The sequence below is a fragment of the Colias eurytheme genome, chromosome 10 (assembly GCF_061535395.1).
Source record: "Colias eurytheme isolate Ceu_HAF_F1 chromosome 10, ilColEury1 Martin Lab GWU primary, whole genome shotgun sequence".
In the NCBI taxonomy this organism is placed as follows: Eukaryota; Metazoa; Arthropoda; class Insecta; order Lepidoptera; family Pieridae; genus Colias; species Colias eurytheme.
Genome location: NC_142989.1, coordinates 7,501 through 22,600, shown reverse-complemented (window position 1 = coordinate 22,600; position 15,100 = coordinate 7,501). Strand labels below are relative to the sequence as shown.

General features: G+C 45.1%; 1 protein-coding gene across 1 annotated transcript; it reads right to left on the bottom strand.

The window, feature by feature from the left end:
• Nucleotides 1–4,812: 4,812 nt before the first annotated feature.
• LOC149904953 (uncharacterized) lies at nt 4,813–6,303 on the bottom strand. The gene has a single exon (XM_090106457.1). It carries the CDS (start codon nt 6,273–6,275, stop codon nt 4,995–4,997), a length of 1,281 nt encoding a protein of 426 aa, XP_089962583.1. The 5' UTR covers nt 6,276–6,303; the 3' UTR covers nt 4,813–4,994.
• Between the last annotated feature and the right edge of the window lie 8,797 nt (nt 6,304–15,100).

Below are 15,100 nucleotides of genomic sequence, written 5' to 3'. Positions count from 1 at the left end.
ACCTTAGTCTAACAGCTACACCAAAAATGATGTAGCTGGTCTATTTTTACAAAATACTAATATACAAATACAAAATATAAATTAGGTTAAAAAGAAAACATTAATTCGCCACCACGTGTTTACTGTTTTGTTGAATCTTGCACCCGTGACCTACTTAGATATTTCTCCCGAAATACGTTATGAGAAGTTAAGATAATTTATTATCTTTGTGCGGGAAGATGTATAGAATATCAACACACTAATTTAAGTAGGAAACACGGTGGGGGGAAAGGGGGAAAAGTATAGTTTTGGCAGAAGAAAGTTTCTACTTGTAGGTTAGAACACTCTTTGGTGTCTATCTTCGCCAATTTTCAACCGATTTCCCCGGGACAAAAACCACAGGCTTTATTTTAATAAGACGCGTCTATTTACACTTGTATCGTTCCACCATGCACTGAGTTAGGGAGGATTGCCACCGCCCGGCTTGCCGAAAATTGTTTGTTTTACCTTATGTATGGGTCCTAAAAATCCCAAAATTTTCACAGGCACTCGTTTCACTAATACCCACAACACTACAGTTCCGGTTCGCGAAGTCCCCGATATAAATCGGGACTTCCCAGCGACGCCGTACTTTTGTTAATTTAGTAAAAATTTCTTTCGGTAATAACTTTTCACAGGCTCACTCGATTTTAAAACCGTTTTCGCGTCCGTATCTGTTGTCCAAGCGCGCATCCACTGGTATATTACACTAGTGTGTAAGATGAAAAAATACCACTTTTGCAAAAAATAAACTCAGGAGCGATGCGATTTCGCTGTCTACGGACCGCGTTCGGGCAAATGACTGGTTAGGTTAGGTTAGGTTAGGTTAGGTTAGGTTAGGTTAGGTTAGGTTAGGTTAGGTTAGGTTAGGTTAGGTTAGGTTAGGTTAGGTTAGGTTAGGTTAGGTTAGGTTAGGTTAGGTTAGGTTAGGTTAGGTTAGGTTAGGTTAGGTTAGGTTAGGTTAGGTTTTTTTTTTTTTTTTTTTTTATTAAAAGCACCCGCCATCGCAGGGTGTTGTCTGCTTTTTCTCTAGAGTATTGTCTAGAGACATTTATTTTCTTTAATCAAATAATAAACACAATTTTCTTTATTTACAATATGGGCACATAATATTAAAATACAATAAAATTTTAAAATACGAATTCACAATATACTATAAAATTTTCAAAATAATAATAAAATACAATAATTAAAAGTCACTTTAAAATTAACAATTTAAACATTACAATAAAAATAAAAACCAATACAAATAAATATACAAATTAACACGGCACAACAATAAAACTTAACCCTAACATCACAGCTTATCACAGTTTCGTTTGTTAACCACCCCAACAATGTATTTACAATATTCTAAGAATTCAGTTCTCGTATCATCCCCCAGGGCCGCAGGCAGATTCTCACCCGTCATCGCGATGCCCAATTTTTGCTCAATAACATATCTATCTCTTGCAAAAATCGGACACTCGAGCAACAGGTGAGAAACCGTCTCGTCGACTCCGGGCTGACACAGGCACGATGGATTCTCCTTCAGCTTGAATCTGTTCAAGTAGAAGGCGAATCCACCGTGTCCAGTCAGTGCTTGTGTGGCGTGGTGTGTGATGTCTATTTTCCGAACTATTTTGTATGCAGCAGCAGCGCTTGGGAAAAAGAGCTTCGTGCCTCCAGCCGTCTCCCCCACATCATATCTCCTGTCCCATTCCCCGACCGTATCCCGTCTCAGGATACGCTTGACGAATGAAACAGGACACAGATCGTAGTCGGGTTTCTTCTTCGACCCCAGAGCGGCCTCCTTGGCTAACTGGTCCACTCTTTCGTTCCCCCTTAGCCCTGCGTGCGCCTTGATCCAAAACAGAGCGACCTCCCGCCTCTGCGAAGCAGCTTTTCGGAGGGCCGCTCTTGTTTGCACAGCAAGGGGGTGGGGGGAACCGAGTGTGACTGCCTGGAGGGCCGATCTGGAGTCGCTGAAGATGCCGACTTTCGCCACTCCACTCTTGCAGGCTCTAATTACTGCTCTTTGGAGCGCTAGGAGTTCGGCCTGGTAGACGGTGCAATACGGCGGCAAAGCAAGCTTGACGGCCTTCGTCTCGGCCTCCCCCTCCCATACGGAAAGGGCGGCTCCGACTCGACCCTCAATCTTGCTGCCGTCCGTGTAGATCCTATGTACGTGGCTATTAGCCACGTCGGAATACGAGTCCTCGTCCACCAGCCCGAACCCCAGCCCTTCCTGCTCTGCCGGATGTGGGTCCTCAATCGCCGGAGCCATTCTTTCCACCTCCCTGTCTCCCAACGCTGGGTGCGACACCCCCTTCTTGATCTCATATAATCTCGAGACTTCGAGTATTCTGAGGTCAAGGGGGAGTATCCCAGCCAACAGCATAGCTGAGTTCAGGGAGACGGTCCGATATGCTCTGCAGATTTTTTGGGCAAAACCCCGTTGCACGGTGTTCAGCCTTTTTTGGACCCCCATCTTTTCCACGGTGGGTGCCCACGCTGCCGATGCATACATAATAGTCGGTTCGATAACTGCTACATAAATAGTTCTAATAATATCTGGGCTAAGTCCCCAACCAACTCTGGCTGCCCTAGCCAAGAGTTTATACCGGGCGATTGCCTTTTGGCATACCGTCCCGACGTGGGCGTTGAAAGTAAGGCCGCTGTCAATTGTAAGGCCCAATATTTTTATATGTGAAAAATATTTAATTTCCACACTCCCCATAGCGAGCCGTGGCACGTCATATTTTAACCTCCTCGTCGAAAGGAGGGCACAAGTTTTGTGTGGTGCAAAATTTAATTTGTTGTCTTTACCCCATTCGTGTATTACGTTTAGGACACGGTTCGCTTTTCCTTCTATTTCAAGGGCCGTATCACCCTCAAAGACCAACACAATGTCGTCGGCGAACGCCTGACAGAATACTCCCATCTCCTCTAACATCCATAGCAGAGGGTCCAGCAAGAGGTTCCACAGGATTGGTCCACCTATGGATCCCTGCACGCACCCCTTGCTGGTCCCCCTACTCACTTCCACGCCCGCATATCTAACTTTCACTCCCCTTTCACTCAGGTAGCTGCTGATCACCCGCCTCACGTTCCCCGGGCACCCAACTTCAGCCAACCGCACCTTTATGGCTGGCCACCAGGCGCTGTCGAAGGCTCCCTCTATGTCCAGCGATACCACAACAGAAATCTTCTTCTCTTCCCTCATATTTCTGATGTGGTTCACTAGTCTATAGAGGGCGTCCTCGGTGCTCCTCTGTGGCATAAAGCCATACTGGTGGGGGCTTATTTTGGGCAACAGGTAAAACCTGAGTCGGCCGACCAGCATCTTTTCGAAGATTTTGCCGAGAACAGGTAAGAGGCCGATCGGTCGATAGGCTTTCGGTACCCGATATGATTCCCTGCCCGGCTTTCGCAGTATAACCACGGTCGCCCATTTCCACTGTGCGGGGAAGTAGGCGGCAGAGAGGCATCTGTTGAGCAAGGCAAGGAACCATCCCGGGTTACAATCCACAGCGTGCTGACAGATGTCGGCCGTGAGGCCATCCGCCCCGGGGGCCTTCTTGGGGTTGAAGGACCTTACGGCTCTCTTCAACTCCTCCATGATGAAAGGAGGGTCATCCGGGCCCGCCGGTGGTTCGGTGTCCAAGGACTCCGCACACCCGCGCACCCGACGATGTCCCTCACTTTCACCACTTTCCTGGTCCTCGGGGTAGAAGGTCTCCGCCAACAGTTCTGCCGAGCTCCGGGCATCGAGGGTCTCACCGCCCCTCGAAAGGGGCAGATCCTCCTCTCTCCCTGTGGCTCTATTAAGCACCCTGTAGATGCCCTCCCAGACCCCCTCCCTATCCTGTTTCCGGCAAAACTCCTTCCAACTCTTCTCTTGCGCTTCTTTCACTGCCTTTTCATACATCTCTCTTTCTTCCAGGTACAATCCAACCACGCGGTCTCTGCGATCAGGTGCTGCGTTTCGGATCCTGCGTCTCCTCGTGGCCACCTGCTTCTTCATCTGCGCGAGCTCATCATTCCACCACGACAAGGTGAATTTCTGTGTGTGTTTTTTGGTCGGCATTGTGTCTCTGCATGTCTGTGTGATTGCTTCAGTGTATCTGTCTATTGCGTCATCTATTTGTTGTGTGCTGTGTATTGTGTCTATGTCTTGTATAGTTAATTGTCTGTCCGACATCAGCTGGGTCAGTTTCTCATGAAACTGAGTCCAGTTTGCCTTGTGTGTGTTAAATATGCGTGTAGTTCGTATTATGTTCGTGCCTGTGGATTTATGTTGTCTGATGCCGAAGGATATGCCGTTGTGGTCCGAGCTCGTGAGACTCTCCTCAACCCTCCAGTTGTCCACTCGGTTCAGCAGATCGTCGGAGCACGCTGTCACATCCACGTAGCTAGAGTACCTTTTCCCACCTCTAATGGTATCGAACGTAGGGATGTCCCCGGTGTTGAGTATGTGCATTCCCATTTCTTCCAGTACAGCAGACACATCTCTTCCTCGCGAGTCTTCCACTTCGCCACCCCACCACGGGCTTTTTGCGTTCGCATCGCCTCCCAGGACCATCCTATGGATACCCAGCTCTCTCCCTATCCGCCTAAGATGGTCCAGGTAGAGCCCCACTGGTTTATCGGGCTCGAAGTAGAAGGACACTACAATCATCTCCCAGGCTTTGGTTCTGAGAGTGGCCACAACGATGTTGTTACTGCTAAGGCGTGTATGTAGTTCGACATCCAGTGTGTCGTCGAGTACTACAATACACGCCTTTACTGCTCCACCCCCTTTCCCTTCGCTCTGGAAGATCCTCACTCCATTGTATGTCCTCATACTTTTCGCCCCACCAACGTAGGGCTCTTGCAGCAATGCTACGCATGCCTTACGCTTGGTGGCTTCGAGCAGTAGCTCCCGTGTGGCGATTTGGCTCCGCTGGAGATTGGCCTGCAGCATTCGGTACTGGAAGGACTCACCTTGGGCAACCTTAGCAATACGCTACCGCCGATCTGGCCAGAGCATCCCACCTCTTTCTTTCCGTACACTCTCTGTCAAAGGCGCTGTGCTCTGCGCTGCCTTTCTTAGCCTTTATGCAGTTGATGCATTGAGGCACTTCTCCCCGCAGCCACTTGTCGCACTCGGTCTTCATGTGAGGACCAGCGCAGTGGCTGCATCGTTCCTTCTCTTCCCTACACATTCGTCTCGTATGCCCGTACCCAAGACAGCGCGAGCACTGCACTAACGGACTTTGATCCATCACTTTCACTCTACTTAGCCCTATATGGGCGTATCCTTCACTCGTGCATCTCTTCCATACCTGTGGACTCACCCTGGCCACTACGTGGTTCTGGAGGTGGTTCCTTGCTTTCATCACGTACGCTACTTCTACCTTTCTCTCTTCCCCCTTCAGGCCCTCAAGGATGCTTGCATTTTGATTACTGAATGCTGTGACGAAATCGTCAACTTCGCATTTCATTACATCCCTGAAGACTAGTAGAGGGCTCTTATTTTTTACATCTTCCACTACTAATCCCTCATTCTTTCTCAGCCTTTCCTTCACCTTGATTCTTTCTTCCTCATTCGCACAGCCGACGACCACCTTCCTGTTCTTCACCTTTCTTACCCTCTCTACTTTCACCCATCCGTCCTTTGCATCCACAGTCTTTCTGATCATTTCTAACACCTCATCACCCGTCTCTTGTTCGTCTTTGGATGACACCATGACCGAATGCAGGGCTCTTGCTTCGGGGAGTTTCTCTATGACTCCCTTCGAGACAACGCCCGCATAACTCGCCGTTTTGGCGACAGTCATGTTGCCCTCCAAAAGCGAGCTCAATTTGTCCATTTTATTTTCATTCTCCCGCATGCTTACTCTCATATCTTCCATTCTTGTCATCATCTCTTTCATACTTTCTTTCATTCCTTCACTTAGGTCCAGATTTCTCACCAATGCGTCGTCAACTACGCTGGGACCAGCATCGGATGGCGGGGGGGGATGTATAGGGTCCCCACTACGCCCTCCACTACCAGCCCTGGCATTGGTGAGTTCAAACTCAATCTCTTTTATTATTTCATACATCCTTTCTAGCGCCGTAATTACCCCGTCTTTTATATCAGTCTTTAAATTTCGGGACTCCCGCAGGTGGGCTTTCCCTTTCAGCAGAAGGGCTTTCCCTTCTGCAGTCCGACTTTTAGGTGTTGCAGGCTTCTTCACTGGTTCGGAGATAGTGAACGTGTCACTGGCACGCCTCTGGGGAGTGTGGATCATGATGACTTAGGGGAGAAAAAAAAAAAAAAAAAAAAAAAAAAAAAAAAAAAAAAAAAAAAAAAAAAAACCCTGTCAATAATAATACTTATTCTTAACACTATTAGGTCTCCCAATAGGGGAGATACCTGTCAATAATTACAATTACAAAATTAATATCACAGATATAAATATAAGATATAAAATATTAATATAAAATATAAAATATCAATAGGTCACTGATAGTTAAAAATGGTCAACTTAACACTATTAGGTCTCCCAATAGGGGAGATACCTGTCAATAATTACAATTAAAATAAATATCACAGATATAAATATAAGATATAAAATAATAATATAAAAATATAATATAAAATAAAAATATAAAATATTAATAGGTCACTGATAGTTAAAAATTGTCAACTTAGCACTATTTAAAATATTAATAAAATATTAATATTAATACGTCCGTAATAATTACAATTTGTCAACAATAAAAAAGTCAAGTCAATAAAAAAGTCGATACTTATACTTAATCAGTCTCCCAATAGGGGAGGCACCTGTCAGTGATTACAATAAAATAAAATAAAAATGGAAATGAGCAGCAAATACTAATAATATGATATTAGTAATACCTAATAAGTATTATAGTCTATAGTTCAGTTTAAAAAGTCAATCTATAAGTTATACGATATTATTATCGTACGGTTCGACCTACTAAGCTAGCACTAGCTTACTAAAGCTAGCTAGTCAGTACTAACCACTCAAGTCAATAATTAATAATTATTATTTTTACTTAAGACTATCAGGTCTCCCAATAGGGGAGTCGCCTGTTTATGATTTAAGATAGAATTAATATATAGATAAGATCAAAATGAATACATATATGGACAATTAATACCTATGAATAAAAGATAATAATATTATAATATTATTGTGTTGTGTGATATAATATGGTCCCTAAGCACTCAGTATATAATGCCTTAGTCTAACAGCTACACCAAAAATGATGTAGCTGGTCTATTTTTACAAAATACTAATATACAAATACAAAATATAAATTAGGTTAAAAAGAAAACATTAATTCGCCACCACGTGTTTACTGTTTTGTTGATTGCACCCGTGACCTACTTAGATATTTCTCCCGAAATACGTTATGAGGAGTTAAGATAATTTATTATCTTTGTGCGGGAAGGTGTATGGAATATCCCAGCACTAATTTAAGTAGGAAACACGGTGGGGGGAAAGGAGAAAGGTAAAGTTTTGGCGGAAGAAAGTTTCTACTTTTAGGTTAAAACACTCTTTGGTGTCTATCTTCGCCAATTTTCAACCGATTTCCTCGGGACAAAAACCACAACCTTTATTTTGATAAGACGCGTCTATTTGCACTTGTATCGTTTCACCATGCACTGAGTTAGGGAGGATTGCCACCGCCCGGCTTGCCGAAAATTGTTTGTTTTACCTTATGTATGGGTCCAAAAAATCCCAAAATTTTCACAGGCACTCGTATCACCAACACACACAACACTGCAGTTACGGTTCGCGAAGTCCCCGATATAAATCGGGACTTCCCAGCGACGCCGTACTTTTTGTTGATTTCGTAAAAATTTCTTTTGGTGATAACTTTTTACTGGCTCGAGCGATTTTAAAACCGTTTTCGCGTCCGTATTAGCTGTTGAAACGCGCATCTACTGGTATATCACACTGGTGTGTAAGATGAAAAAATACCACTTTTACAGAAAATAAACTTAAGAGCGATGCGATTTCGCTGTCTACGGACCGCGTTCGGGCAAATGACTGGTTAGGTTAGGTTAGGTTAGGTTAGGTTAGGTTAGGTTAGGTTTTTTTTTTTTTTTTTTTTTTTTTTTTTTTGTTTGTAAAAGCACCCGCCATCACAGGGTGTTGTGTGCTTTCCTCTGGAATATTGTCCAGAGATGTTTGTTTTGCTTTTAATCAATTAATTACCACACTATTATTTATTAATACATTAGGCCTAAATGAATGCAATTTAAAATAAAAATACAATTTAACAATTTACAATAACATTTCCAAATTAATAATAAAATTCTAAAATTAAATATTACATTTAAAAACTTACATTAATTAAAAAACATTGCAATGAGAATAATAAAAAATAAAATAAAATAAATTAATACAATTAAAAGTACATTTAAAACTTACATTAATTAAGACATTACAATAAAATACAATTGAAACAGTACGGCACAACAATAAAACTTAACCCTAACATCACAGCTTATCACAGTTTCGTTTGTTAACCACCCCAACAATGTATTTACAATACTCCAAGAATTCGGTTCTCGTCTCATCCCCCAGGGCCGCGGGCAGATTCTCACCCGTCATCGCGATGCCCAATTTTTGCTCAATAACATATCTATCTCTTGCAAAAATCGGACACTCGAGCAACAGGTGAGAAACCGTCTCGTCGACTCCGGGCTGACATAGGCACGATGGATTCTCCTTCAGCTTGAATCTGTTCAAGTAGAAGGCGAATCCACCGTGTCCAGTCAGTGCTTGTGTGGTGTGGTGTGTGATGTCTATTTTCCGTACTATTTTGTATGCAGCAGCAGCGCTTGGGAAAAAGAGCTTCGTGCCTCCAGCCGTCTCCCCCACATCATATCTCCTGTCCCATTCCCCGATCGTATCCCGTCTCAGGATACGCTTGACGAATGAAACAGGACACAGATCGTAGTCGGGTTTCTTCTTCGACCCCAGAGCGGCCTCCTTGGCTAACTGGTCCACTCTTTCGTTCCCCCTTAGCCCTGCGTGCGCCTTGATCCAAAACAGAGCGACCTCCCGCCTCTGCGAAGCAGCTTTTCGGAGGGCCGCCCTTGTTTGCACAGCAAGGGGGTGGGGGGAACCGAGTGTGACTGCCTGGAGGGCCGATCTGGAGTCGCTGAAGATGCCGACCTTCGACACTCCACTCTTGCAGGCTCTAATTACTGCTCTTTGGAGCGCTAGGAGTTCGGCCTGGTAGACGGTGCAATACGGCGGCAAAGCAAGCTTGACGGCCTTCGTCTCGGCCTCCCCCTCCCATACGGAAAGGGCGGCTCCGACTCGACCCTCAATCTTGCTGCCGTCCGTGTAGATCCTATGTACGTGGCTATTAGCCACGTCGGAATACGAGTCCTCGTCCACCAGCCCGAACCCCAGCCCTTCCTGCTCTGCCGGATGTGGGTCCTCAATCGCCGGAGCCATTCTTTCCACCTCCCTGTCTCCCAACGCTGGGTGCGACACCCCCTTCTTGATCCCATATAGTCTCGAGACTTCGAGAATTCTGAGGTCAAGGGGGAGTATCCCAGCCAACAGCATAGCTGAGTTCAGGGAGACGGTCCGATATGCTCGGCAGATCTTTTGGGCGAAGCCCCGTTGTACGGTGTTCAGCCTTTTTTGGACCCCCATCTTTTCCACGGTGGGTGCCCACGCTGCCGATGCATACATAATAGTCGGTTCGATAACAGCTACATAAATAGTCCTAATAATATCTGGGCTAAGTCCCCAACCAACTCTGGCTGCCCTAGCCAAGAGTTTGTATCGGGCGATTGCCTTTTGGCATACCGTCCCGACGTGGGCGTTGAAAGTGAGGCCGCTGTCAATCGTTAGGCCTAATATCTTTATTTGAGAAAAGTATTTAATTTCCACATTCCCCATAGCGAGCCGTGGCACGTCAAATTTTAACCTCCTCGTTGAAAGGAGAGCACAAGTTTTATTAGGTGCAAATTTTAGCTTGTTTTCCTTTCCCCATTCATTTATTACATTTAGGACACGGTTCGCTTTCATTTCAATTTCAAGGGCCGTGTCACCCTCAAAGACCAACACAATGTCGTCGGCGAACGCCTGACAGAATACTTTCATCTCCTCTAGCATCCATAGCAGAGGGTCCAGCAAGAGGTTCCACAGGATTGGTCCACCTATGGATCCCTGCACGCACCCCTTGCTGGTCCCCCTACTCACTTCCACGCCCGCATATCTAACTTTCACTCCCCTTTCACTCAGGTAGCTGCTGATCACCCGCCTCACGTTCCCCGGGCACCCAACTTCAGCCAACCGCACCTTTATGGCTGGCCACCAGGCGCTGTCGAAGGCTCCCTCTATGTCCAGCGATACCACAACAGAAATCTTCTTCTCCTCCCTCATATTTCTGATGTGGTTCACTAGTCTATAGAGGGCGTCCTCGGTGCTCCTCTGTGGCATAAAGCCATACTGGTGGGGGCTTATTTTGGGCAACAGGTAAAACCTGAGTCGGCCGACCAGCATCTTTTCGAAGATTTTGCCGAGCACAGGTAAGAGGCCGATCGGTCGATAGGCTTTCGGTACCCGATATGATTCCTTGCCCGGCTTTCGCAGTATAACCACGGTCGCCCACTTCCACTGTGCGGGGAAGTAGGCGGCAGAGAGGCATCTGTTGAGCAAGGCAAGGAACCATCCCGGGTTACAATCCACAGCGTGCTGACAGATGTCGGCCGTGAGGCCATCCGCCCCGGGGGCCTTCTTGGGGTTGAAGGACCTTACGGCTCTCTTCAACTCCTCCATGATGAAAGGAGGGTCATCCGGGCCCGCCGGTGGTTCGGTGTCCAAGGACTCCGCACACCCGCGCACCCGACGATGTCCCTCACTTTCACCACTTTGGTTAGGTTAGGTTAGGTTAGGTTAGGTTAGGTTAGGTTAGGTTAGGTTAGGTTAGGTTAGGTTAGGTTAGGTTAGGTTAGGTTAGGTTAGGTTAGGTTAGGTTAGGTTAGGTTAGGTTAGGTTAGGTTAGGTTAGGTTAGGTTAGGTTAGGTTAGGTTAGGTTAGGTTAGGTTAGGTTAGGTTAGGTTAGGTTAGGTTAGGTTAGGTTAGGTTAGGTTAGGTTAGGTTAGGTTAGGTTAGGTTAGGTTAGGTTAGGTTAGGTTAGGTTAGGTTAGGTTAGGTTAGGTTAGGTTAGGTTAGGTTAGGTTAGGTTAGGTTAGGTTAGGTTAGGTTAGGTTAGGTTAGGTTAGGTTAGGTTAGGTTAGGTTAGGTTAGGTTAGGTTAGGTTAGGTTAGGTTAGGTTAGGTTAGGTTAGGTTTTTTTTTTTTTTTTTTTTTTTTTTTTTCTAAAATAAAACAAACTCCACAGACTCAAGGTCCGTGCCTTTTTTTTAGATAATATAATTTTTGTTTTTCATAAGGATGGTTTACTCGTCACAATTAATGAGGTAGTCCCGTCAACTACCATAATACAATTATTACATATTATTTTTAGTCTCTTAACTAGTTTTATAACATGCATAATTTTTATAATATAACATGCAATTTTTTTTTTTTTTTTTTTTTTTTTAATATAACATGCAGTATTTTTTTTTTCTTTTTAATATTATATATATATTTTTTATTATAATATAATTAATTAATATTTTTTTTTTTTTTATGTGTTATTTTTATTTATTTTTATTTTTATTTTTTTTTTTGTGCATGCTATTTTACATAATATTATTATAGGTGATACGATTTATACAATTAATTTATAACAGTTTCAAACTTAATCTAATACAGATAGTGATATTTGTTAATTTTATCAATTAATGAATGAATTCTAATACAAATTAAGTACTTTAATCTATTACAGCCAAAAACACAATACATATTATTGAGTGGATAGGTAAGGAGTATGAAGTATTGGTTATTGTTGCCGCAATCCAAGCTTTTGGAGGTGTTGGTTTTATTTTATTGATTTTGTGAGGGCCTCCACGACTCTGCCGTTTCTATCCTTGAGGGCCATTTTTAAACAGTACTCCATGATGTTTTTGGTACTGGCCCTCTGTGCCCTCCCTATCAACCTGCCGATCGCGTCGCCACAGTCGTCAGCGAAGTAGACACAGGTCTTCGTGTGTCTGGATATTGCGACAACCGCGTGAGGTACACTGTCGTGCAGGCTGAGTTTTTTGGCGTTTGACTTCAGGATGAAGACGGTTTCGTACGTTAGGCCTTGTGCCTCGTGGATGGTTAAGATGCGGGAACCCGACCCCGCTCCATAGCCCTGGTTGGAAAGGGTGCTCTTTTCCTCTTGTGTGTGTACGAGGTAGAGGGTATTTTCCAAGGAGCTTGGGATAACCGCATCTCTATATCCCTTTTGGATTAATGAGTGCACTCTGAGCTGAGATGAGTATATGCCAGAGTACACTTCACTGAGGGCGAAGGCAACATCCATCGGATTGCGGTGTGTGCAGAGTAAATTTTGGTGAATGGTTGTGATAGAGTCGGGCCGACAGTATCTCATATGAAAGAGATTATCTCTGTCGATAAACGGCAGTTGGTTTACATCTCCGACTAAGACCACTTCCACTGCGCCAGACAGCTTGGCGGCCATAATTATAGAGCCAAAATGGTTCATGAGGGCTTCGTCCACGGTTAACCGTTTACAACTGAAGGACCCCCTGAATCCATTTGTTAGGATTGAAGCTATTGTGCGCACTCGTATTTTTTCCTCTCCTTTTATACGGTGCGCTAGCTTCTCTCTCAGATCTTTTGCCGCCTCTACTGTGGTTGTCGCAATTACGTCATTGGCCTCGTCGAAGTGTTTTACCAAATATGTTGTTTTGCCGCAGCCCGGCACTCCGTTGATCCACTTGATGTCAGGTACCACCCAGTCACTCCCGTACGCCGAGATGTCAGGCTCCGGGGCAATGGTTTTCGCCATGTCCAGGATCCTGTCATCCAGCATAATCTTGGTGCAACGGGCGGTCACGACAATGGGATCTCCCTCGGGGGTTTTAAAAGTGGTGGTTCCCTTGATTTTGAGTGCATCCTCGTCTATAGGAACAAAACCGACGCTAGCGCTGAACGCAGCCATGTAAGGACCGGACATTTGTCCATGTATGACCTTAGACGTTGTGTTGTTATAGATGGCTGCGTCCGCCTCCTCGAGTCTGACCCTTAGCAGCGCAAGGTTTTTAAGCTGATAGGCATGCATAATGTTTCTGCATGTTGTCAGACTGACCTCTCTGGTTGCCTCGATGACAGCACGGAATTCCAGAAAGGCGTTGATGATGTGGTCGAGGGGTTTTGCGACGGTTCTGTAATTTGGTGGATTGATTTGCCCGAAATCAGCCCGGGTTCTCTTAGCTCTCTCCGTTGGCCGTTCTGTGGCCTTGTTTGGCGTAAGAAATCTCTCCATCGCTGAGGTTTGCCTTCCACTCGGGTTGCCTTCAGTTGGCCGACCCATGACTACTTTAAAGAAGTCAGAGAGGGCCTTCATTCGGCTCCGGGTTTCAGGGCACTCTTTTGGACTTCGACTACTCGGGAAGTTGCGGGAAGTTTTAGCAGGTTCGCTTTTGCTTGACATTTTTTTTTTTTTTTTTTTGTTTAAATATATAAAAATAAGTTTATAGATTGCTTAGAGTTAACTTAAAATTATATTAACTTAAAAGGTAACTTAACTTAAATTAATTAATTATAATGTAGATGACGGGGACGCTGGTGTTGTGCGCCGGTGGCTGATGGTGACGAGTACACCCAGATACGCGCCGGAGATTTCTCTCCTAGGTGGTGGTGAGTGTCGCTGAAGGTGTGGTTGCTAGGTGAAAAACTGTTGGGGCCAAGTTCTTCCTCTCCTCGTGTTGAGTAAAATAAGCCCAAACACGAAGGGTATCGGCCCAGAGGTTTACAAGATAGTGTGAGGGGGGGTGAGGTAAACTTTCCAAAGGGAGGGGATATTGAGCTGTTGGAACCACGTGGTTGTTCTTAGTCCAACAGCTTAGGAGATTGGGGTGAGGGGGGGAGGGGTATTTTTTTTTTTTTTTTTTTTTCTCGAGGGGGGGGGGGTAACTGTTGGGGCCAAAGGACAGGTCTTGAGAAGGCGAGTTGAACGAGCCCTTACACGGGGGTGTTTGTCCAACAGCTTAGGAGTTCAGAGTGAGGGGGGGTAGGGTGTGTGTTTTCTCGAGGGGGGGGGAGTTTAACTGTAGGGGCCAAAAGATTGCTCTTGAGAAGGCGAGTTCAATGAGCCTTAACACGGGGGTGTTGCTCCAACAGCTTAGGAGTTTAGGGTGAGGGGGGGTGGGGTGTGTGTTTTCTCGAGGGGGGGTTTAACTGTTGGAGCCAAAAGATTGCTCTTGAAAAGGCGAGTTGAATGAGCCCTTGCACGAGGGTGTTGCTCCAACAGCTTAGGAGTTTAGGTTGAGGGGGGGTGAGGTTTGTGTTTTCCGGAGGGGGGGGAATTTCACGAGGTGAAAGGGTATGGACTCCCGGTTTGAACAAGCCTAACACGGGTAGTAGGTTTCTCGGCTTCCGGTGGTGGAGTGTCAGCGCTGGACTGCAGACTGGTGATATTAAATAAATAATAAATACCGCGGGCGGGTTCGGGGTCTTCAATTATAGTTTGCGTTTTGCGTCGCTAAGCCAAATAACGTTAGCTTGTTTTGTTGTGATGTCGTGACCGTATTGAGGTCACCTGCCTTCCGCTTGACGTAATATGTAAGTACGACGTTACTAAGTCGAAAAAAGGGTTACACGTGCGAAGTTTGGATCTGAATAACTTCCCAACCGTGTACCCGATCGCCAAGATGGTGGTGTCGATAAATTGGTCACAATTAGGCCTACGTGATGATATAAAAACCTTTTTGGTGCGACGCAAGCTGTGGATGTAATAGCCTTCCGAAGTATTCTCCTTCCCTGGGATGAATCCCGTCCGCTCCAGACACTACAAACACTGGATATTGTTGATGGTTATGTTATGAACGCGATAACTCACTTTTACGCGCGTGGCTCTAAAATTACTATTTTTTAATAATTTTATTTCGCAGAGCCAATGTTGATCGTGTAAAGTCTAGGTGATTACTGGGTTAGGTTAGGTTAGGTTAGGTTAGGTTA

Coding starts and splice junctions, on each gene's coding strand:
- LOC149904953 (XM_090106457.1), bottom strand. CDS start 6,275: ATGATCCACACTCCCCAGAGGCGTGCCAGTGACACGTTCACTATCTCC.